Here is a 25,744-nt window from a genome sequence, read left to right on the forward strand (position 1 = left end):
AATTTCTGTTATGTCTTACATGACAGGGTTGTTATTATTGATGCCCTTGTGCGTATGTTAGTAGAGATATGATGTATTTTGCGTGTAGAATTTCACTTTGTACGGTAATAGCCTTCAAATAAAAGTGCCAAATAAATTCCAATCTGAAGAATAATGGAAAAAATATGTATTATAAAATGAAAACATTCAATTTAAAACAAATGCCTCCATTCGTGTATGTGTAAGCCTGCTTTATTCAGTTATTTATTGCCACTGTTGATGTGAAAATTTGAAAAAGCGCAAGAAAAAATGAAATAATGATTCTTTGTACCTTTTTTCTAAGTCTTCTTTCAGCTCTGTGCATTCGCAAATAAATAAATGGGGGAGTGGATTTTATTTTGAAACGCCGAAACCGGAAGAGTGCGCCTCTGCGCGCTACCTCGACGCGGTGTGCCCACAGTGAGACGTAGCAAGGTAACTTCCTCCTCCAATCCTGGCTTTCTGCCTGCGAAACGCCGCCGCCGGGGCTGCTGCGACTTGCGTGAAGCTCAGTCGGCGCTAATGTGTGAAGAAGGACATCGTTTTTAAAAATGCCTCTTCGCTTCGGCTCCCTGCCGAACACTAGCACCGAGTGAGACCCTCACTTTTTTCTTTTTTTTTTTTTTTCCGCCTCCACCGAGTGAACGACGGGGCGATAATGTTGGCGTCATGTAGGCTCTGCTTTTCAGACTTTGGAAAACAAATCGGGTATTGTCGGTGAATCCTCGGGAGATGGCAGAATAGTTCGACCTGCGGTTACCGAGCCCTCTACAAGCACTTTAAAGAAAAAAAAAAAAAAAAAAAAAGGTAAGTTTTATCCTAACGTGTTTTTAGTTTAAACAACACTTATCTGCGCTATTACACGCGTGGAGATATTTATGGTAGACGTGGAAAAAAAGTTTGCTGATTTGCTGGAAGAGGCTTCGTGACAAGAAAACTCCCTGTCTCCCCCAGAGCTCCAATCTTGGCCTGTGCTGCTTTTCTTTCTTTCTTTTTATTTTTTTTTTTTACTTTTATGCAGCATATTTAATTAACATTTAAAATGCTTGAAAATAAGAACCCTGGAGATACTGGCTCGTAGACAGATTTTATATGGTGATAAACGGTGATGAGCGCCGAAGGAATGAAAATAAGTCTGCGGTTTTCCAGCTGCGACTGGTTGTAATTTCTGTTTCGCAATCAAATCGAGCCCTCCACATTGCAACTAGTTGTGAAGAGTTTTTTTTTTTTTATTATTGTCATGCAAACAGCTTTTTGGGAGGGTCGTTGCAGCTCGATCGCGGGTCTCATCACCGCACGCTGGGCTCTTTTAACATCACAATCAGCAGTCCTGCAGGAGGGAGAGCCCGAGCAACCTTTGTACGTGTTTACTATCCACTGTGGTTTCCAGTATGAAATGCTCAAACATCCCCAGTGCAGTCCTTTAGACAAGATGCAAAAGTATGCAAAGATGTGCCATATTTATTTTCTATTTATTGTTCTTCCATCAGCCCAAACAGGAAGTGGCATGCGTGATAAGGTTGCATGGGAACTCGGATGTAAAGCTTGGTGATGAGAGGGTGTAAACTTCATTACAGAGGTGTTAATGCTGCCTGAAAAACGTTCAGAGATAATTGTGCTGATTGCCAGACGTGTGAATGGAAAGCGTCTCGCACTTGAGTGTTCTTCCCCAGGATTCATTGTGGTGGCTCCCTGCTCCCACAAAATCACATTCCCACACACTAATTACTTTTCCTTCCTCTTGTTCACTAGTAAATGCTTGGACTAGATCAGCTGTTGCCAGCGAAAGGCTTTTAATTTTGTGACGCATTCAGGTGAGAACACGAGTAAATCCGTGTACATGACACCGGGGCGTGTTTAGTAATGGTGTCTGGTGTGGGAGACTGTTTAATCAGAGTGGATTAGCGGCCACTCAAAATGTATTTGGACTGGAATGATCGCCACCAGCTGAGGCCATGGACACCCAAGCTCTTGATGGATTTTCTGAACTTGAAAGGAGAGTTCGGTTTCTTTTGAGGTGAGGCTGTCTGGGTTACTTGCCCTTAGTTAGTGTATTCTCTACAGTAGATAGTGGTTGACGTGCCACAGGTTTGGAGAAACAGGCAGGAGTACTGGCATGAAAGACGAGCAGTGAAGTGCTGTGGATGGGGTCAACAGCAAAATGTGTCTTAGCCACCAAAAATAAGACATACCATAAAAAATAAATCCAGATTAGTTTAAGTGTGCGTCATATTTTTAATACGATCTTTACTTTGTTTCGCTGTCACTTTTCAGAAAAAAAAATCCTGATTTCATTATCTCTCTTCAAAGTCACCAGACTCCACAGACAAAAGTGGGAATTTCAGCTTTCCGAACACTGTAGTCGTTGTTGTTGTTCTACCGCTCTGCTACTTTGAAGCTTTAACACATTAATTCTAATCAAATTAACTTGTTAGCACACCAAAGTCACTAAATAACACAGACTAACTATCCGATTGAGGTAGCGGCAGACCAGCAACTCCTGTGTCCGCCAGTTAAAACAGTTGTTTTTGTCAACTGGGCTTGGCTGCTCGTAGGGCGCGTTGTAATAATATTGCGTTCGGATCAGAGTTGTTGTGTTAAAATAGAGCGCTAGAACCACAGCTCCGGTTTTGTGCAAGGTAAAATTACCATTTTTGACAATGGAGTCTGGTAAACTGATATTTTTTTTTTGGCGGGGGGTTGTCCAAGGTGGCTGAAACACTGCTTCTTCAAACTTGAGGCGATCTGACCACCATCTACTGTAGATGATACACTGATCATGTACCTCATGCAACCCCACTTCCTTTTTTTTAGAAGAAAGAAGCAATTTATTTCTGTTCATATTGGACGTGCCGGAGCTTCAGCAGTCAGTGAAGTAGTGGGAAAGTTTGAGACATGGTTGAAGTGATCACCGTTAAGGTTATTTATCATGGTTAGTGGCAGAATCGAGTGATAGTGTGTCGTTTATGTGGGGGGGCGTAACCTCACAGCCGACCGCTCACCGGGCTCTAGCTTCTTTGTTGGCTCGCCCGACGTTCTCACGGAGTCGTGGAGTCTGGCAGATAGTGGTCAGATAAAAGGACGTCAGGCAGTCTGGGCTCGACTGTGTAGCGGATCTCTGGTGTTCCTGCTCTGTTCAGGCAGCGGTCGCTCAGACTGCCGTTGTGATCGTCCCTCTCCTCCTCCTCCTCCTCCTCCTCCTCCTCCTCCTCCTCCTCCTCCTCCTCCTCCTTCTTCTAACCAGTTCTTGGCCCAGGGTTATTGTTCTGGTTGTTTCAAACAGACCGTCTGTGTTGACTTACTCTTCAGCTAGTTATCTCGCTCTGAAACTAACGATGCATTCACAACAATAATAGTGGTGGCAATTGTTTAAAACACCCAGAGAGAGGAGGACATTTTTTTTCCCTCTTGCATTTGTTTCAAACAAAGACCTTAAATGTGTTTGTATTTAGGGGCTTTACTTTCAATTTTACTTTCTGTTTAGGAGCCCTTTGTGTTGGCTGACTTACATAAATGAACCAATAACATTTTAGATTATTGAGGAAACCAAAGATTGTTTTAATTATTAACTCGTATGTCAATTATTTTATTGACTGTTTATTTCTGGCCAAAGGTAGTTAAATAAAATATATAATTAAATACACTTTCAATTCACTGACCAATCAATTCGTTATCTGACTGAATAAGTTGTGTTGTTTACAGCTTCTTCTGTGTTATTTTTTTTCTTCTTCTACTCTTGGAAAGTGATTCTGTCAGCTTAAACCAATGTAAATACTGAAAATCACCAACAACTGCAGCTTCATTTATTGGACATTCGAAATGTTACGGCTCCCCAATTCTTTGGCTGCAAAACAGATTGACCCCTACTGCCCCGCTGCAGCCGTTCTTACCGATGGGCGTAAAGTGTGTAATTTTGCCCAGAGAGGTCAGAAAACACGAGGGGAGAGGTTTTTTTTCTTCTTCTTTGGGGTGGTCGGTGGGGGCAGACTTCCCTTAGCAATCATTTCCCTGTGCACAATAATTTGGCTGTCAGAAGCAGCTGGCAGTTTGGGTTGGAACAATATGCAAGTGGAGGGAAGAGCTAGCTCCAAAACAACCCTGAGAGAGTATTTGGGGGGGGAGGAGGGGGGGATGGTGGTGGTGTGTGTGTGTGTGTATATGTATGTGCGTGTGTGTGTGTGTGTGTGTGTGTGTGTGTGTGGAATCAGGTTACACAGTCTGTCATTAACAAGGGAACTGCAGTTATGAGACCAAGATAGACCGCTTCAAGTCTGAGCAAGAGTCTGAGGCTCATCGCTCTTCCATGTAGGTGGCTCTCAAGCTGGGGAAGAAAAGGAGGGAGGGAGGGAGGGAGGGAGGGAGGAAGGACTGTGTGCTAAGCAGGTGGGAGGTGGCGACTGACGGATAGAAAGAGAGCGGTATCTGGCAGGACGTGCGGCATCAGAGTAGCAACCTTGCTTCACCTTTTGTCCATATGTGTGGTTTTGTGCGCCGACTTACTAGAAAGTTTGACTAGCGGCGGACCTGGCATCAGATGAGGCAGCTGCGGAGGAACGCAGCTCGTGGGTCGAATTTGCCTCTGCTCCATGCCCGGCTTTTTAGAGAGGGGCCCTCTGTCTGCGGCGTTATTTTTAGTCAAAAAAAAAAAAAAATCCTTGAGCCTTTTAATAATCATCAGCCGTATGTAGCCCAAACACATCACGATAAGAAGAGCTGTCTGGGGCTCGGCGGCTCTGCAGTCTCAGCAGGACACGGGAAGTTCGAGGGGGGGGGGGGGGAGAGCGCGAGATAAAAAAGGACTGCCTGTGTATCTGCCAGATTTTAGTCTTGTTCCTCTGTTTGCTGTTTGGGAGCCCGCTCTGCTCTTTATCTGGTGGCTCTGCACAGACTTATCGATTCCTCCCGTTCCGTGTTCAAATGTGGATGAAGACCGGTGGAGACAGAGAGGAGCGAGGCGAGACACTGCCGTCTGCACAGATGCACACACACTCATGGATCTGCAGTGCTCGTGGCTCCTCTCCTCCTCTCTAAACTAACCCCAGACTGCACTGGAGACAGTCTGCGATACACATTTTATGAGCCCTTCACTCGCTTCAGTGCTCTTGTCTTATCGCTCAGCTGTTGGGGTGGTGGTGGGGGGGGGGGGCAAGTTATGGCTTTGTTTCAGTTGCTTCTTCGCTCTGATCTCATTCCCCCGGCCTGGGCCCGGGCATGGGCTCTTATTCGGTGCGGGCACTTGAATTGAAAATAATCTACGTCTCATCTTGTGGGTCACAGGGTCGTAAACTGAAGTGGGTCTGTTATGATGGTGATGGCCGTACTTCACTGGCGCAGTCGATGGGCCTTCCTTGAATTAGTCCAGCACATTCTCCATGCTTGAGCCAAATGGGGCGTTTATAATGTTTTAGTCATTCATTGGTTTTGACATCTAAGCGTCGCTTGGTAATATGGCTGAAAACAATATACCAATATTTGGGGGTTTCAACTAATGATTCATTTACACCGATCGGGTATAACATTATGACCACCTTCCTAATACTATGTAGGTTCTGTTTTTGTGTCTCCAAAACAGTTGTGAGTCATCAGAGAATGGACATGGGTCTTCTGAGGGTGTCCTGTGGTGTCCTGTAGTGGGGGCCTTTGGGTCCTATGGGTTGAATCATCCCACAGATACTTGATCAGTTTGGTATCTAGTGAATTTGGAGGCCAGGTCAACACCTTGTGCTGTTTTTCATGTTTTTTTTTAGTTGTTCCTAAAATGTTTTTGTATCTGTGCTGTGTCAGGCTGCATCCTGCTGGGGATGGCTGCTGCCATCAAGGAGTGTCATTGCTATGGGGTGGGGGTGCCTGGTCTGGTTACTAATTAATTAATAATGCATGCCTAAAGCCTAAGCTGACAACTAATATTATATTTTTATTGGTTATTTATAGATGAATGTATTCAGTGAATCAGCTGGTTGCTTCAGCTATAACAAAGTCACTTGAAAATGTACTTTTTATTAAATACAGTGACTCATGTTCTGATGAATCAGACATAATTTGAACCCACGTCTACATATTAGGACCCATTTACATCTTAATTTCACATTTCCGACGTTATTGTTAAAGCTTTCTTAGAAACGTTTTACTGCTCGTCTGTCTCCCGTGGAGGGCCAGGAATCTCCGGGCTCTAAAGGCCGGATCAGCAGCAGGATGTCATGGCCCTGGTCAGTCACAGTATGCAGCACAGTGCTGTATTCACTGTTTTGTTGCAAGCTATTTGCTGAGTGATTATCATGACAGTGGTTAATGGTTTGGTCGTTCTCTGACTCTTTTCACCCAGCCGCAGCCAGGCAGGCCACTGAGTCAACCAAGACTAAATATTCCCTGAGCTTGGTCTGTTTGTTTGACTTTCTTCTTTCACAAAGAGGAAAATGTGTTTTAAAGGGTGCACTGTGATACAAATCAGGGTGTCCTTTTGAGACACATATTGCCCCAGGGGAGTGAACTTTGTGAGATGGTCACTTGGAGTGAGAATGTTTGTGCATTCCTCTGTGGGCAAACATGGCCGAGGGCCATAAAGACAGTGTTTGAACTGGCCGTTTCTAATGTTTTGATGGCTGTGTGAAAACGAATGTCTAATTGCTATGGTGACCACTGCGTAAAACACTTGCACACTTGACACAGCGGTGTCTTCACAGAGCTGTAAAACCTTCAAAGTTGTGTATCGTGGGACATCACACAGCACAGAGCCGTAACACCGCTTGCGGGAACCACAAAAGCTGCTGTTCCTGTGTGGGAATTAAAATTCTTAAGTTTAGCTCAGAGCAAACAACACAGAGCATACGCAGAGCCCGCATAGACCCTAGCGCTGTAACTGACGTGCACCTACAGAGAAAAGTAACTATGCGCCGTGGCGACGCAGACCGCGAGAGCTGTGATTGGTCCGTTTGGTAGTAGCGTGTTTCTGCTTTAGTATTTCCGTCTGCTTCCCCATCTCTGCAGTATTCGAATTGATGGTTTTGGATCAATAAAGAATCGGTAAGAGGAGGTTTGGAGATGCAGACATTTGTATGACTCGTGTGTGGCGAAATTTCGGCAACATTTCAGTCGCAATTGTTGAAAGTGACGCAGGAACAAAAAAATCAACCCAACTGGCGAAAAAGACACAGCGCAGACTAGTGTTTGGGTGACTTTGTTACAGAGCTGGCCAGACTGACGAGCACACAAGTATAAATGGCTCGCACAGGCGTTGGCTACGTACATGAGTTACCCCATCTTGCTGTCCCGCAGTACTCTAAAAGAACCTTAAACAACAGTTTGCATTATCTGTCTGCTGGACTCTTCCAGTCTTTATACCATCTATCCTCAGACAATCATTGACCTAACGCGCCATGTCTTCTCTGTAAATTAAACTTGTCATTGAATTTCATTAGAAAAACGAAGTGTGATCAAAAAGCTTGTGTGTCATTAGTGCAGAGGTGGAAGGTAGAGTGGGACTACATCAGCATTAAAAACGAACTATTCCCTCTCATTGTATTCGTTGCAGGCTGAGTACACTGTGTGTGTGTGCATATACAAATGGTTAACACTGTATCCAAGGAACAAAACCCTGCTAGGCTGTTGGCTGCTACAATAAATGTGTGAATGAGAATTGGACATAAGCAGGGGGGCATTTGCATTTGATTACATTACTCACACTGTGAAAGAGGGCAGCTGCTGACAGACCCTAAGACCCTGAGAGATGAAGATGGGTCGGACTTAACGGGGCACTGCACATTCCACAGTCTCTTCCAGAGGTCCCTCTGTCGTTTACCATTTGATGAGGCCCTTGACCGGGGAGGTGTGTTTCCACAGGTTACAGTGAGACATCTTTCACACACAGCAGCGATGTGTCACACAGTATATTTCTAAAAGTATTGCACAATATATAGGATTAACAGTCAAAACATAACCAAGCTTCTATAGTTGGCAGCATATTATCAGAAAGGTGTGGTGTGGGTGGAGGCAAGTAAAAAACGCAGCAAAGCCATGGACGGTTATCAATATGTGTTCTTGTCTGCACTTGTGTTCATTTGGGCCCAGGTATGGTTCCAAATCAAAGTGCACATCTGACCCGTACCCTGCTGTGTACTTGCCCCGCTGTTAATTGAGGATGCAGTGGGAAGTAACTTGTGTGGACTTGGTGCAGCCTGGCTTCCAAGGAAGGATTTTGCAGGCATCATCAAGTACGCACTGTTCCAGTACGCAAGTCTGGAGTTTGTGTACTGCTGATGCTGACAGCTTATTCTGTAATCACTAAGTTAAGTCAGGATACCTGGATGGTTTGCAATACAATACAATTGCCTAAGTTTGGTAGCTAACTGGTCTGACCCGCTTATCAAGAAACAGCCAACTGAGCAGACATACTATTTAACACTGTCAGAATTGACATAGAGTTGGCTGCCCTCATAAGCTATGGATAGTGATGCATGGCCAAATAGCACCTACCAGTCTTGAAGAAATGTTTTCGTTTCAGCTTCAAATTTAATTTACATACCTGTCTCCAGTGGTGGAAAGCAACACAAATGTTAACTCCTGTTTTGTTTTTATGTCTTTCGCTTATTTTCTATTCTTGTCAAGCATGGTTTCTTGCCTAGTGCTGGTGTTTATTGTTGCTTTTGAAGAGCTTCACCCGTCACTGCATCTGGACGGCTGTTCCATGTGTTGACTATCGACCGTTGGATTGAAGGTTGACTAGATGCTGCAGCGACTCACCATCGCCTCCTGATGTACAGACTGGACTGACCAGAGCTAGTTGGTTAGCATGCTAACGTCACTAGATATCTTGGCAACATCTTTGAAATAACATCATAACTGTAGTACGATATTGTAAGGCCTACTGCACTTTGTCATTTTGTCCAGGGAGCTAGCTGGGGCATTATTTGTGGAACACCTCATCTGTATGTCTCGTGTTCAGTGGCACATTTTGCAGTTTGTGGAAAGTCAAGTCAGCCGAGAAACAGGGAGTTGAATCAAGGTTCTTCTGGTCGATGAGATGGCTCTAATAGTCGGTTTAGACTTCTGCGTTAAGTCGACGCCGAAGCCATGGCGACAGCACAGACCCCTACGCAGAGCCTCCGTTGTTACAGGGCAAACCAGACTGACGAGTGAATAAGTATAAATGACTCGCACCGACGCATAAGTTACGCCGTCTACGCCCCACAGTACATCTAAAAGAGCCTTAAGACTCGGAGGGGTCAGTCCTAGCTTAGGCCAAAGCCTTTTCTTTGGTCTCTTTGTCAAAACTTGTCAAAACTCGTTTTGATATATTTCGAATTGATTTTTCTCAGCATGACACATTTTCTACCAAGATTTTATGAGACCTGCCTTGCCTGTGCGATATGCAACAAACCCGGAAGATTTCTGATATCTCACAGTGGACAGAGGCCCTAAGTCACAACACAACAAGCCTCCTTTTGGATGACATGCATCACGGATGACAGGAGGATATGACATCTCTCCTAAATTGGTGACACATTGTAGAAATTGATATGTCCTTAGACACCTTTATTTTTGAGACAACCATTAATTCCTACTGTTCATTGTGCTTTATGGAAAGTGTTGGCACATTGTGAGGAGGTAGTCCTTTATTCAATCCAAGCTCATTATTGCAACTGCGTATCTAGATCATGAGATGTAATTTCTATTCAGCGCAGATTTTTTGAATCATTACTGTGCCCTCTTCTTTTTAAGGTAAATTTCAGTGTAATTGTACACACTGCTCGGTTTGTAAGTGTGATTGATGAAGTGTGTTTTCTGTCATATCGTTTTTAAGATTTTAAGTCGAGCCTGTGTATATGGTGAACTAAGTCATCAGAAGTGTTGTATTTGACCAGGCAGAGAACGGTTTTAGTCTGAGGTGAGCATGTTGATTTGCTAAGCTGCAGTGTGAATATGAATGTGGGCTGCTGCAAAGAGGACGACTTTCGCCCTCAGGTCTGTATTACACCCACACGCACCTAGGAGCGAACCATCTGCGTGTCCCTGATGGCACGCTAGCACTTTGGCTGTCTGGGTCTGGGTCGGTGGGGAGAGAGAGAGAGAGAGCGAGAGGGACAGGGACACGAACAGCAGGCGCCGCATTGCCCCGCTCTCTGCCTGTTTCTTTTCACTCGCCGCCCTGCAGTTTGCTGCAGTTTCCTCGGTGCTCGGGCTATTTGTGCCATGGTAACTGTGCCAGCCTGCCAGCTCAGACACAGATTCCACCTCTCGTCTCCCTCTTTGCCAGCATGATGACTCAGCAGCTCCTGCAGGGCTCCAGCCTCCTCCCTCCTCAACCTCAGTGATACACCATGCTCATCAGACAAAGTAGTGTTTTGTCATTCTCCCCTTTAGCTGACCTGAATACAAAACGGACCAAAAATTATAAAGCATCCAACGAGTCTAATACGCCTTGTTTGCTTCTGAAAGATAGTTCAACAATCGATTTTGAAAATGTTGCCCAAAAATAACAGATGGTAGTGAAATATTTGGTTTAATGTGGCATTTGAAGTCTTGTAATTGATAATAATGTACACCAGCTCCTCACATGCATTTAAACTGTTTACATGCTTCTTTTTTTTTTCCCTTTGGTGGTGGGTTCAGTTGTACCAATAACAGCATGTGAGTGGCATGTTTAATCATCTCCATCTAATCTCTTTAAGCTCTGCTCAACTTCTTAGAGTAGTGCTTATCACGACAGCCCTCTGGAGTGGGATCACTGGAAAGAGTCTGGGAAGGAAACGTGGCGTCATAAAATGTCAGCCATGAGACGCAGGATCACTCTCTAGTCTCTCTAGCAGCACTCGGCGGGAGTCTACCCTAACATACTTTTCACTGGGCCTTGTCTGTTTCAGCTGTTTCTCTTGGGTTGTGGACACGGTCAGCTGAATGTGTCCTTTTAGGTTTCCGCGTATAAGGTCAGTGCTTGCGTACCTTAGAGGTTTTAAAATCATTACACTAAATTACTTGGATTCTTTGCTCAAAACGTCCATTTAAAGTGATAGTCTTTCATACTAAATGGTGTTTATCACAGTGCAGAAAGGAGTTAAAGAGATGGAATTACTCACAGTTTTGCATTCATATTGATATTAGGCAACCTCTAAAATTTTCCTTTGCTTTCTAAAGTCGTTATTAATTCCAACCTCAATAAACATGGGAAAAATTCATCCTAAGTTATAATTATCGTGCTGTGTTCGTACCAGTTTCCAATTACAACACCACATCAGAGGACATAGGAAACGGGAATAAAAGGAAAGATGGGGGTTGAGACAGATAGAAGGGGGGGGGGGGTGAGAGCACACTCTTGGCAGGATGTCAGCTCTGCGAACGCACACTACAACAACACTACCAGAGAATTCAATACGCAGCGGTGGAGGGCTGCAACACACATGCACGCCTTCGCACGCAGCGCCACGAAATGGTGTGCTCAGATCGCAATCGGTTCTGCAGATGCTAACCCTGCCTCTCTCCCCTCCTAAGAATCCCTTCTGAGGTTTCCAATATCAGGACCCGGGTCCTGGCTGCGTATTTATCAAGCTGAGCTGTTGGCTAGCCTGATGATAGATGTTACCAGCCAGCCACGTGTCATGCATAGCTTCTGTTCACTGTGCTTATGCATAGAAAATACTGTAAATAACAACGCGCCTAGCATATTTTGCATGCAAATACGTGCCGGACTGTGCAAACCTTTTAGGCGCTTTACATGTTTAGATTGTCATCCATCGTGCAGGTGTCTGGCGAGCGGTGCGACTCCAAATGCCCCGTAGGTTTTGCAATGCATAAGCAAATATTTGCTGTGTACCTAACGGCAAACACAATGGTCTGCTTTGTTGTCTGGATGTCGGAGAGAGGCTCACTCCTTATAGCTTATTTAAACAGCGTTGGAGAGATGAGCTGAGACGGAGTTAATTTCACTACCCCATTGAGGGTCCTTCAGCAGTAAATATTAACAAAAATGCAGCAAGTCATTTACCTACACTAATCGAGGCCATTAAGTGGGGCCTCATGACACGCTCTGCTTAGTTAATTGATGTGAGTTATTGATCCGTCGGCTGCGCGTGAGTCAGGATGTTGTGTTTGTTGTTGTCTTTTTAACACGAGCGGTATATGAGCCAGAATCTAGAAAACTCGACGCGCGGACGCACTTTTGTTGGGCTCCAGTTTTTGATCCAGACTCTGTCTTTGGCCCGACCTCCTCATTCCACCGTAGTCTAGCCGAGCCCCCCCCCTCCACCACCCCACCCCTCAGCATGGTGCCCTTCTTCCCAGTGTTCCCCAGGGCGCTGACACCAGACACCTCCTCATCCCGCTTCACCCCCACCTCGCTTTAGCCTGTCTCGCTGCTACGGCCCACCCTCGCACGCATCTCTCTCTCTCTCTCTCTCTCTCTCTCTCTCACACGCGCGCACCCCGTTCTCTGCCCTTCACTGACCCACTGTCCCCCAGTTGCCCCCGGGCCGCACCTCCCCTGCCTCCTCATGCCCTCCTGCCCGTTCTCTGCCCCCATCGCCCGCTTCGCCCCCCCCCCCCCCCCCCCCCCGGTCTGAGGGGAACAGACAGAGCTCCCGATTATCTCTGTGTGGCAGCCTCTGTTTTGTGCTCTGATTAAAGGAGCAGCATGTGGTCTGTGTGTGAGCGGCCTGCGCAGACGCCGCCGTTGGGCTAATGCTAACATTACCTGCTTAATCATTTATGTCTGAGAGACGGGCACAAAGCCTCGGAGGGGGTTGGGGAGGTGGTGGTGGTGGTGGTGGTGGTGGGGGGGTGCTTGGGTATTTATCAGTGGCACAGATGCACTCGGGCGCACATGCTGCCAAGATAACGTTTGTTGTGCTCTGTATAGTGAAAAAAAAAAAAAGCGGGGCACGCTCCAGGCTATGTCTCCCCAAAACCTACATATCATCTTTATAAAATTATTAGTTTGAGGAGGGGGGGGGGGGGCTTTTTCTCAGAGTTTGCAGTTAAATAAGTGATCTGTTTAAATTTTTCACGGGATACGTCCCAAACATAACGACACGACATATGTGAGCGCTCCTACAGACGCATCAAATATTGAAGGATTAGACCAAACGATAGTATTTGGGCACCCACACTCATTCTCCTCACTGTCGTCCTCCTCTCCTCCTCCTCCTCCTCCTCCTTTCCTCCTCCTCCTTTCCTCCTCCTCCTCGTGTCTGTCTGCTCCTCTCCCCTCACTGCCAAGCAGCCTGTCCCTCCAACACACACAGACCTCGCCACACACACTCACGCACCGAGGCAGCCAATAGGAGAGCACCAGTCTCCCCATTGCTTGCCACTCAATGCCTTGTTGCCAGGACAACAGGAAGGCATGAGACCCACTTTACTTGAGCATTTTAAACTTGGTGTTGACTTTTTTTTTTTTTTCTGAAAACAAGAAAAGGTCTTACTCTGTAAAATTGCTCTCTCTAATACTCTTAGGGCGACAGCAAATCCCGTCATTATGGGTCTTTTTTTCCTCCTTCTTCTGTCTCACTGAATTTGCAAAAGTATTCTAATGCACCAATATAGAAGTCACGACCCGCCTTTTATTCGGATGCACTTTCAATCTGCTCCCATAATTTAACCTTCGTTTTGTGTCTCTGTGCGTTTTTCCCTTGCAGGTCTACAATGACGAGCGGGGACGTGCTTCTGTTGTTTGCGATCACCCTGGTCCTTCCCTGTTCTGGCTCGGAAGGTAAGCGTCTTGTCACAAAACACAGCTGCTTTTCACGTCAGGCCTAAAAGAGATCTGTGGCTAAAGGCAGGGGGGAGGCTTCTGCTGGCACAAATGGACAGGACCTAGCCCTGAACGAGGAGTTATTGCAGCCTCGTTGCTGCAAAAAACAAGATTACAGTAGGCCAGACACAAAGGTCCCAAGTGCAGTAGCTAAAAATGTGCACTGGACATCTGCAACCCTCCTTTCTCTTTTAATCTAGTCCAGTGTTGCAGCCTCTATGTCCCTCTCTGTCCCCCTCAAGCCTCTTGCATGCATAGACAAAAATTCACACTTTTTTTTTTTTTTTTCACCTCCCCTCCTCTGTCTGCCTCCCTCTCATCTGGTGTCTGTCTGTGTTATTTTAAACAACTGAAGCAGGTTGCAGTGGAAAGCATTTTTTTTTTTTTAAGGTCGGCAGGCCACACTTCTCCCCAAGTTTGCAATATATACAGTATTATATACATGCTTACTTAGAAGAGGGATAACAGTGGTTTTAGTTGTCCCAAAACAGAAGAGGGCATATCTGTCGCTCACATTCTTGGTCACTTGTTACATAATTGTTTTCTCTTGCAGGCGACGGCAGTGTGAGAAATGAGTGTTTGTGCGACGGATCGTCTTGCAGCAGCGGGGACCGGTGTTTTGGCCAGCAGTGCTTCACCTCTCTCTCCACGCAGAACGGGACGTCGGTCTTTCAGAAGGGTTGCATTGTGGGTAGCGACGACGGGGCCTCGCGCTGCGGAAGCTCGCCGACTCCCGAGCTGGCGGTGGAGTGCTGCTATGGACATTTGTGTAACATGAACAGCTCCCTGCAGTCCCCAGAGAAAGGTGAGGTGTTGGCTAAGAAAGTATTGTAAAAAATAAATAAATAAATAAATGTGTGGATTGTTCTGCCTAAAAATCAGCACAGGAATGTGACATGAAATAATGGAGACGTCACCTCTGGAGTTCATTTTTTTTTCATGCCACTTGGCAGCATTCGGCACTTGTTCCCTCATGGTCTTTGACGTCGGTTTACAAGGTCTGGCCATCAGTTCTGGACTTGAGTTTTAGTGGCCAATTTTAGAACAGCATGGAGAAAAGAAATGGAACAGCTCATGACTCAAAGCATGCCACCTCATCTGTCAAACACTGTGATGCCTCTGTTACGACTTAGGGATGTATGGCTGCCAACGGAACAGCCACGCTGGCATTTGTTGATGATATAACTGCTCGTGGAGGCAACAGGATGAATTCAAAGGTATATACAGGAGCTTTCAGCGCTCTCACATTCAGGCAAATGCATCAAACGTCAACTGGGCCGCAGTTTATCCCTCCGCAAGACAACAGGCTCAAACATACGAAGCAAACAAAGAGATTTTCAGAGAGAAGATGTACTCCGGTCAAAAAGCCTGTCACCTAGATTCAGTCTGGCTGAGCAGCGTTCTCCTTGCTGAAAACCAGACTGAAAGTTTCAACTAGGCCTGGGAGAGCTTAAATAAATGAGTACGCCCAGGTGATGGAGGGTCAGTGGATCAGAGACTTCAGCCAGACATTGACTGCAAAGGGTCATCTGCTAATTTTCTCCCATACAGTGCTTCCAGTATTGATGTAAACCTACACAAACTGACACTTGTCACGTTAATGTCGTATTCACTATTTCATCTGAAGTACATTGAAGCACAGACCCTGAAGAACAAAAAAATGTCATACATGTCAGCTGAGCACCGTTGAGTTGAATTAATTTACAACAGAATGGCTCTCTTTGGTTGCAGGACTATCCAGTTGTGTCTAGAGGTATTTTTTCTCTGCATTGTTTAAAACCACCCGTAATGTTACCAGACTCATTTTCTGATAAGAATTGCCCGTTTTAAAACACAAAAGCTTGATTCATTTAAATAAATACACTGAGAAAGCAGCATATCTTCATGGCCAAATTCCACTGTTGAATTGTGATAGAATGAAATAACACACACAGGCTTTGTTGATGGGAAATCCATTTGAGTGGCCATCCTGAATACACTCTGCTTCTGGAAAACACCGAAACTCACTCTATATTTGCAGATGGTAGATTTGAAATAGTATTTTGTGCTACATCTAAACTGACTCTAGTGGCCTCTTATATGTCTGGCCATCTAAGAGATTTTTCCAACCTGCATGTTTTCTGATGTGAGTGAATGCCATTTAATTTAATGGGTTACTAATGGTATTGGTCTAATGGGTTTCCCTATATCTCTGTTTCCCCTTATCAGATGTAGAGCCGTCTGCTGGCAGACCGGTCCTCCGAGACCAGGAGTGTGTGTGCGAGGGCGGCGTGTGTGAGCATGACCATCGCTGCACGGGCCAGCAGTGTTTCTCCTCCCTGAAGATGATTGATGGGGCAGCCATCCAACAGAAGGGCTGCCTGAGGGACGACGAGGAGGGCAGAGCCACCTGTGCCACGCCACCCTCGTCGGCCCATGTTGTCAAATGCTGCCAGGGCCATCTGTGTAACATGAACGTGACTGTGCAAGCTCCGGGGAAAGGTGACTTTGTACTCATTGTGCACATTTCTGTTGGCCGGCGTTCACTGCAGACCTTATGTCACTTAAGATCGTGCAAAAGTTCCACTCATTTAATATCTTTTTATGATTTTTATTTCCTTTTTTTCCTGAATTTTTGCAGAGGAGGAGGTAAAGCCCCTCATCAAAGAGGAGCACGAGTGCGTGTGTGAAGGCAGCTCATGTGTAACGGGGAATCGCTGCATGGGCCACCAGTGCTTCTCTTCTCTGACAGTTAATGCGGGCTCCCTGGTGTACCAGAAAGGCTGCTTTAAGGTCTATGAGCAGAGCACGCTGACCTGCAAGACCCCACCTTCCAGAGACCAGATTGTCGAGTGCTGCCACGGCCCCCTGTGTAACATGAACAGCACCGTGGAGCTGCCCGTCAAAGGTACACCACACTACTACCCAGAATGCATCACACGCGCAGGGATTGTCCAAGAGTCTCAAGCGAGCCATCTGTTGATTTCACACTTTTAAACAAATGGCTAAACCCGTTCCACACAATAGTTTTCATATATATTCAGAATAGGAATGACCACATGGGGTAGTTATTGCCGGGTTAGAGACACACATTCATTCCCCTCCATCACTGTCCGCTGAGACGGCTTCACCATCGGCTGTGAAATTATCTGCCACGGCTGTTCTGGATGGTTTCTCTTGGTCTCGGCTACACCTTTGTGTGGTCGCACTCCTGGCACCTCATGAAATAGAAAAGGGGTGAGACGGTGGGCATCCAGGGGGAGGGTTTTGAATATTATTTAGTCATGGTCCACTTCTCCTCTGTCCTCTCGGTGGCTGTCAGAGCTGGTTGACAAGAACCCAGAGGGTGAGGCCACCTGGGACTGAAGGAGATACATGCATCACAGAGCTTCTTTGACTTGCTCTTTTAGATTATGTTTTATAAATATGTAATATGTCTTTCCTTTATCTGTTTGGTTTCACATTTCAGAGATCAAAGCTAAACAAAAAAAATAACCGGTTGGACGTATTTATGTTAGATATTTGCGACACTAGCTTCAAATATAGGCAGGGAATGAGTTTTGTTTATCTATGTGCTCACTGTTTCTCCCTATATTTCAACCCCCACCATGTTGTTGGGTTGCCGTCAACACAAATAATCATAAAGAATTTGTTTTTATATAATTTTCCGCCTAAGTGCACCCCCCAAGTCTAGCGCGCTGTATATTTGGAAGAAAGCGTTCATTATGCGAGTTGAGAAAAGGGGATCATTGTCTGTGCTGCAGGCAGAGCCGAGCAGTCTTTCCCTTGGAATGTTTGGAAAGTGTGAATGGTGGTCAGTTCCTCGGCCTGGCCTCTGCTGACTTGATGAGATCCACTCTGTGCGTGTGTGAATACTCTTGTGTACGTGTTCACCCTCACCCCCCACCCCACCCCCGTAACCTGTTTCTTCACGAGAGAGCCGCAAAACCTGTGAGTTGATTGAACCTCAGCGTGTGTGGTCCAGTCAGAGGAAATGCTACAGCAAAGAAAACTTCTAACCCAATAGTCTCAATAATTCTTTTGTTTCCTGCAAGCAAACTATTCTTAGTTTTCTGAAAGCTAAAAGTCAGATTTAATTTATTTTGTCAAGAAACGTCACCATGTGTAATTTTTCCTCTCTCCCTCTTCCAGCTGACGAGGTGTCCAGCTACAGTGTGACCACGCTGGCTGTTGTCATCGTGGCGCCCATCATTGTCCTCATCTTCCTCTCCGCTGTCGCTATCCTGGTGTTCAGACGCATCCACCACAACCAAATGGAGAGACTAACCTCACGAGACGCTGAATATGGAACTATCGATGGCCTTATAGCGTCCAACGTGGGGGAGAGTACTCTGGCGGTGAGTTGTGAATGCTATGAAGGAGCCTGCGTCCTGTCCGGTGATTAAAAAGGGTTTGATTTCCCCTAAAATCATTAGAAAGTTAATCGTTGCTCCGAACCTTTGTTAAATATTAAGCCAAAAGCAAATGCCAGTCTTTTAGAGAGATTGTGAAATCTTAATGCACAGCTTCAAGCGAGACACAGATTTGAATCAGTAAATGGAAGTTGACCTGCATGGGTTTTGTGAGTAACTGTTAGTTGAGCAAAGCAAATAAAAATACTGCGTCCCTAGTCATTAAAATTAAGAGTAGCAGTTGCTTTTAATGAAAAATTGCAGTTAATTGTCATTTTCGCACTTTGTAGTTTTATGCTGCCGGCCAGATTGGACCCTTCGGCTGGCTGATTTTGTCCATTTGTTTGATCTATGTTTGACCCCTGATCTATAATGAATAAACCGTAGACCAACTCATCAACATGATTCAAGGAGAGGTTTGCTCTGTACAACAGCTTATAACTCCTCGTAGCGACCTAGCGTGCTAGCTGGTCTTCGCTCTTCTGTTTTCTCCATTTGAACGATGAATACAGCCCACTGCCACCTGCTGGTATGAAAAGTTATTTCCTCTCATGCAGACGAAGAACACGTCTATGCCATCTAGCTGTTTGGCTGTAGCTTTTGGTCCAGACGCAGTCGATTTGAGGCGACGTCGCCGTGTCGGCCTTTGTAGCTTTGATGTCAGCTTGGTGTGTCTGTACCTTTAGATTCACCATGCTGATGTATCTGAGGTGTCCACTTAAATAAACAATTATAGATAAGGATGGTAACAGATTATATCAAACTTGCATGAAAATCGGTTAAAAAAATGCTTTTTGAAATATGTTTTGTTTGATTTTGTGATGCTACAGTCAATCAAGGCGTTTACGTGTAACATATAACCATAAACATTAGTTTAATTACCTTGATTAGTTTATTATCCCGTGTTTGAAATCCCATCTGCTTAGAGAGATCTGGTCTTGTTTTTTTGTATTTGGGTGGCAGAGTGACTCACCCATCACAGAGACTACCTTTAAAGTCAGGCTGACATGCAGATGTGTGCACCAATAACAGAGATGTGAATCCCCTTCCATAATTATGTGTTGTATTAACTCGAAGCGGTTCAGCAGATGAGATAAAACGCTGCTGGTTTAGTGGGGACTTCTGCCTACTCCTTCACTGCACTATTTATTAGATTATAGACAATAGAGGCATGGAGGCATGATAAACAGCATTCAGACCTGTGATCCAGGTGGTGGAAGTATAATTAGGAGTTTGGTCTTATACTGTAAGCCGGAATTGTTAAGCCATATATGGCTTGAATCCTCTTTCCTCTACTGTGTTTATGGCTCTTATAAAAGAAAAAAGAAAATCCTCAGCTTTCATTTAGTAATTACAATGCAATATATGTAGTGTGGTGGTTGTTGGGTGAGCTTGCGTCAGATCAGTGGAGCTCTGTATTTTCCAGATCAGAGTCCAAACACAGTTTTGGTAATTGTTCAGTTTAAAATTTAAAGCAGTGCATAGTGTACAAAGTGCGTGTGTGTGTGTGTGTGAACGTGTGGGTGGTGCCATTGCTAGACTTGAAAAAAACAAAACAAAGACTAAGAAGATGCAAAACGAGTTCTTTTTCCAGTCTGTTAGAGGAATCTCTTTTACTATTTGTTTTCCCTCCACTCAACCGTGCATTGTGAGTTTTGTGCCGTGCGGTTTATGTTTTGTGGGCCGCTAAACTGATCCAGAATTTAGGTGGAGTCCTGTGGTTAGCACAGAGTCTGAAAGACAGCCCCAGCACATTCACTGGCTCACACACTGTGTAATCACGTTCAGCAGAAACTGTTGGTGTCCTCACAAAATACATGGTTGTTACCATCCATTTTGTAAGTCCGTACTCTCACAAAGAGCGACATGAGTCGTGAGACTTTTTCCTCCTAGTCGCACAACATAGAATATTTTTTTGTGATTCATGTCTAAACTATTTAAATTCCAGATTTATTTGATTGATAAAACTTGTAAATAATAAGTCCAGCTGTTAAATAGAATTCTGTATATGTGTCAGAGACAGATGCATACCCTTGCACCGTCTATTTCCAAAGCCCATCAACGCAATGAAGGGCCCGAATATGGAGCCACAGAATGTTTGCTCCAGCATAATTAAAAAGGGCTTGGCACCTTCACGAGAAAGGTTATTAGGAACAGTGGTGTGCTTTTGAAAAGCAAATCGGACTGCAACACATGTGCTCGTCCCTCTGTAGCCTGCTGCCCAGACATCCGCTCAGATTATGATGATATTGCTGCTCTCTGATTGCACTGCAGGCCCAAATATACCCGCCTGAAAACAATCCTTCCGCACCAAAGAGAGGGATTTAAACTCTCTGCAGAGCAACTCATCATTCATTTTATGGCCTCTGCCTTGCATTCCTCTGTTGTTATTCCAAATTGTCTTTCAGGCAGCTCTTGCATTATGCATCTGTTTATCTGAGGCATCACTCTTCTCTGTTTTCAAACCTCATTCTCCCCTCCCAGTTTAGTCATTTGTTTTGCTCAGCAGCTGCTGGCTGTTTTGCTGCGCACTGCCCTCCTGTGTCAGCGCCGGGATGCTGCACGTCTTCTGGAGGAGATAAAAATAAAAGGCTTAGCAGCATTGCGCCTGTTTTGGAGTCTGGCCCTCGGATTAGATCAAATCTCCAGCGCCCACACCAGTCACCAGGGAGGGGGTGGCACTTCTGTTGTTTGCTCAGCAGGGGGCACTCTGCACCTCCAGCACAGACACACGCCCACACGCACATTATCCTGGTGCACACACACACACACACACACATGCGGTTTGCCCCCCTCTGTCCCATGTGGGTGCCACATCAAAGGCGGCCTGCGTGTATTAATCTCCATCTGAGTCCCAGATGCTCTGTATTTCATCATTTTTTTAAGCTTTGTGGCACAGGATCCTTTTGGGAAGGGCTTTTCATTCAGACACCTCACTTGCAAAAATATACACAGACACACAAATATACAAGCTCTTTACCGTTTGTTCGTGGTTGTCTCTTTCCTAGGATCTGCTGGATCACTCCTGCACTTCAGGAAGCGGCTCAGGACTCCCTTTCCTTGTTCAGAGAACTGTTGCTCGACAAATCACTCTCAATGAGTGTGTGGGTAAGTGTCCTGTTAAAGGCTGCTTTCATATTCACGGTAGCACAGCCTCAAAAAACTCCTCATTCATATCAAAGTTTGATTATTATTTATATTTGTTTTGATGCACAGTGTGTTTTCCGCCTTCATTAGGACAACCAGTGAGTCCTGTAAGAACATTCAATATGTGCAATTCAAAACTCAGTTGCGAAACAAGGGAGCGCTCTGAGGATATTCTGAAACCGGGAGCAAAAGTTCAGCTGCGAAGTCCCCAAAGCAACAACTGCGATTTATTTAGGTTTGAGATTGTTTGCAGCTTTTTAAGTGTCAGCAGAAACATTATTCCACTTATTATAGACAAGCACGTTGCTGTTATCATCAATGCTGAAGGTTAAGTCATGTTGAAATAAGATCATCCATGCCTCTTGCTACAATTAAAGCTGCTTTAATAGATTTAAGCCACTGGGGGGCAGTAAAGGAAGATTACACGGATATCATCAGTTTATATTGTTATGATGAGTTTTTTAATTTGGCAGCTATTGACACATCACGTTGGCACAGCAACATTATCATTCCTATCAGCTGGTTTTCTGCCTTCCTGCTTTCTCTTTAGCTGAACTTTTTTCCCTTAAGTTTTGACAGAGATATTTGGGTTTGTAGAGACTAAACATGAGCTGTAAGTGGTAAAACACACTAAAAAACTGTTGTTTTTATGACATACGATATCTTGTATTAGATTTTAAATCGAGATAGATTATAGATAGATATTTTTTATAACACTAATATTGATCAGCGTGAATCTGCACATAACTCAAAATTCTCTCTTCCTCCTACCTGCCAGGTAAGGGCCGCTACGGGGAAGTGTGGAGGGGTCAGTGGCAGGGAGAGAGCGTTGCAGTTAAAATCTTCTCCTCCAGAGATGAGAAGTCCTGGTTCAGAGAGACTGAAATCTACAACACTGTGCTCCTGAGACACGAGAACATCTTGGGTGAGTTGTATCATGCATGTGATCGGGTGTCGGGGAGCGAGCAGTGAGAGTGCGCACTGCAGGGCACAACGAACCCAGTTATTTAAAAGGCCAGCTACATGTGTCTGTGCTTATTCACAAATAAGAGAAAGCATATCATTTATGGAGATATGTATGCATAGCTCACTACTTTGCCATTAATATTTATTGCACTGTTGTATCCTGTTGGTTACATGGGTGTATGCATTTGTACCGATCAATAACATTCAGTAATTTAAATGTGTTTCTCAACTTCAGGCTTCATCGCCTCGGACATGACTTCGAGGAACTCCAGCACTCAGCTGTGGCTCATCACTCACTACCATGAGATGGGATCCTTATATGATTACCTTCAGCTCAGCACCCTCGATGCGTCTGGCTGCCTGCGCATGGCCCTCTCCATCGCGAGCGGACTGGCACATTTACATGTCGAGATCTTCGGCACTCAGGGCAAGCCAGCCATTGCCCACCGAGACCTCAAGAGCAAAAACATATTGGTGAAAAAGAACGGACAGTGCTGCATTGCTGACCTAGGTGAGAATAATGTGTGTGTATTTAAATCTGCTGCACATCTCAGATTTTGCACAGATACAAAGTAAATCAGGCAGACATCTAGGATATACATTATACTGGGTGGTTAAGTGCTCAAAGCTACTGATTGGGTTAATTCAACGTTACATTGCATAAGACATGCATCACCAATATCGCTGTACTCCCATATTTCCGCTCGGCCATATTTGTTGTTAATTGAGCAAAAACAACCAATACTAGATGTATCCCCGGCCCTTAACCAAAAACACATTTTGAAGAACCTTGGACCACTTTGTCCAATATACCGATGTTCCCAAAGCCATGTCATGTTTACAGGCTCCATGTAACAAATTCTGCTCTGGATGACGCATTTTGCCATCGCGACAACATGGTAGCGCTTGTTTGTCTCCTAAGCGAATTGTTTTTGTGTTGGAGTACATCCTGTATGGGGTTGGGGGGCAGGACTGTTTTCTCCGAAAGAGTGAGTCTGATGTTTTGTTCTCAATTTAGCTATGTGAGATGGGACATTTTAGTCCTCTTCCACATAAAAATACTTTTAAAAATAAAAAATGGTCATTTGTATTTTTATATACTGCGAACATCTTGTGTCCAGTATTTAAACTTAGATTTATAGAAGAAGAAGAGTTTTACAAGGAGACTATTTTTATTCATCTCTATTGTTTTTTCATATTAGGTCTGGCGGTCATGCATTTTCAAGACACCAACGAGTTAGACGTGGGGAACAACCCGAAAGTCGGCACAAAGCGCTACATGGCCCCCGAAGTGCTTGACGACTCCATCCAGATGGACTGCTTTGAGTCCTACAAGAGAGTGGACATCTGGGCCCTGGGCCTGGTCCTGTGGGAGATCGCCAGGAGGACAGTCAGTAATGGTCAGTGCATGTTTTACACAACACGGTCCCGCTGGATTCACCACCGTCCTGTCTCCGTTACAACGCGTAGCCACTGGGCCATCTGTTAGGCTTGTACTTCGTGCAGTACCTTTACCTTTAAGCAGAGTAATTACCACAACAATTATAGTATAGGTTAGCTATCAGAAAAGCAGGCTGACGTGTTGACAGTGTGAAAGTTAAAGAAATCCATTCAGCCGTACCAAAGTGATATGGCTCTGGCTTTTCTTCAGAATAACCCAATGTCCCTGCTTCGACTTGGACTTAAGTAAAAGCTTTTCTGCCGTCGGCGGAAAGATTTGGCCTTGATACACATACCTCCATCCACTGCCTGCGGTCTGACCGGACACTAGAAGCATCTGCTCTTATTTATGTGAAATAAAACCCACTTCCACCTCCATTCACTGTCAGATGGGTTTATCACTTTATAGTAGAAAGTGGGCTTTCAGCAACACTTAAGATATTGATTTACCCCCGACACACTAACCCCACAGTAATCTGTTTTTGTTTTTTTATCACGGCTGCACTTAAGAGCAGGTTTAGGAAATCCCTTTTACACTACTTATTTTATCCGTCTGCATAACTTGAATTTTACACTTTGTCTCAGTTATTAAATGTTGAAAGTGAACTGTTGCATGTTCTGCTCTACTCCTAGGCATTGTAGAAGACTACAAGCCACCTTTTCATGATGTGGTCCCAAGTGATCCCAGTTTTGAGGACATGAAAAAGGTTGTGTGTGTGGATCAGCAGAGGCCCAACATCCCAAACAGATGGTTTTCAGACCCCGTAAGTAATGTTCAAACTAGCCCGTATAATTCAAGCCTAAATGTCAGTAAAATCACACTGGGTCTTACACATGTATTTCTTTCATCTCCCAATTTTCAGACTTTAACCTCCATGGCTAAACTCATGAAGGAGTGCTGGTACCAGAATCCATCAGCCAGATTAACAGCACTGCGCATCAAAAAGACTCTCACAAAGATTGACAACTCTCTGGATAAAATAAAGACAGATATTTGAGTCTTCCTCGAGAAGAAGAGGCAGGCGTATTCTAAGGGCCTTTGAAGACATCCAGAGGATGGACCATCCTTGAGAAATTTCAGAAGACAAAAGACTTGATGGGTTCGGTGCCCTTATAGTGGCACAGACCAGTATTTATTTTAAAACACTTGGCAGGACACATTTTGGCATCCAAAGATGGCTTACCGGCATTTCTGAGCCTGCCAGTGGTCTTGGAAATAGGAAAATATCTATTCACGTTAAAACATAGGATCTGGACTGTTGGAAATGTTCTTCAAGGAAGAAACTGTTACCTGGGCATTTGAGTAGGATTGCTTTTGTTAGAAGTGCAGATTTTGTTTGAGACATTTTTTTTTAGTTTGAAAACAGTCTGAACATAGCAACTTCACTTTATCTCTTTAATTGTACCGCATTGTTCATTTGCATTATGGTGGACTCATTTCTAAAAGACGTCAACTTGCCGATTTAATCTGCATACTTTCCTAAACAGTGATCACGGCAAGGCTTGTTATGTTTTACTTTGTGTGTCATGCACCTCTGTTTACAATGCTGTCAGAACAAGTTTCTTGGGATGTCATCAGTTCTGTAACATTCAGTTGTACAGTAACGTCAGTGGCACTATTTCCTGGTCTATTTCCTGATATATCGTCCAACTAAAGGTACTCTGTCGCAAACTTTTTGTATATCACCATGACTTTTACATTGAGTTATGTACCTGTTCTGTTTCGTTTCTTCAGCTTTACAGAGACAGCTAAAAGAACAAATAAAATATCTGCTAGATGATGCTGAACTCTATTCCTCCAGAGGCCTGTAAGTAAAGCCTGTAAAGCCTGTCTACTGTCTTAACGCGTGCATTGTTGTCTTAATGCGTGCATTGTCGAGTAAATGAAGTCAAACTTCAGCCTTTTTTTATTTCTTTAACATTTTATATCAATTAGTGATTTCTATTAATTAAATAGAAAAAAAGTGTAATGTTATGTGTCTCATTTGTCTTGATGCTGTGTCCAGTAGGTAGATTTACCAGCAGTGCTAGTCATGGTGTTTCT

General features: G+C 44.6%; 1 protein-coding gene across 2 annotated transcripts; it reads left to right on the top strand.

The window, feature by feature from the left end:
- Positions 1 to 214: 214 nt before the first annotated feature.
- Positions 215 to 25,654, top strand: LOC311488677 (activin receptor type-1-like). Of its 2 annotated transcripts, none has more exons than XM_084545512.1 (12): positions 215 to 825; positions 13,641 to 13,714; positions 14,310 to 14,561; positions 15,965 to 16,237; positions 16,377 to 16,643; positions 17,888 to 18,093; positions 21,156 to 21,255; positions 22,073 to 22,219; positions 22,496 to 22,771; positions 23,463 to 23,660; positions 24,334 to 24,464; positions 24,564 to 25,654. In XM_084545512.1, the coding sequence occupies exons 2-12, from the start codon at positions 13,648 to 13,650 to the stop codon at positions 24,696 to 24,698; spliced, it is 2,052 nt and encodes a 683-aa protein (XP_084401638.1). In that variant the 5' UTR covers positions 215 to 825; positions 13,641 to 13,647; the 3' UTR covers positions 24,699 to 25,654. The 2 variants fall into 2 exon arrangements, with proteins under 2 accessions (XP_084401638.1, XP_084401639.1); XM_084545513.1 differs by having other exon boundaries at positions 215 to 820; positions 13,639 to 13,714.
- Positions 25,655 to 25,744: the final 90 nt, after the last annotated feature.

This window comes from Chelon labrosus, assembly GCF_963514085.1.
Source record: "Chelon labrosus genome assembly, chromosome: 5".
Lineage (NCBI taxonomy): Eukaryota > Metazoa > Chordata > Actinopteri > Mugiliformes > Mugilidae > Chelon > Chelon labrosus.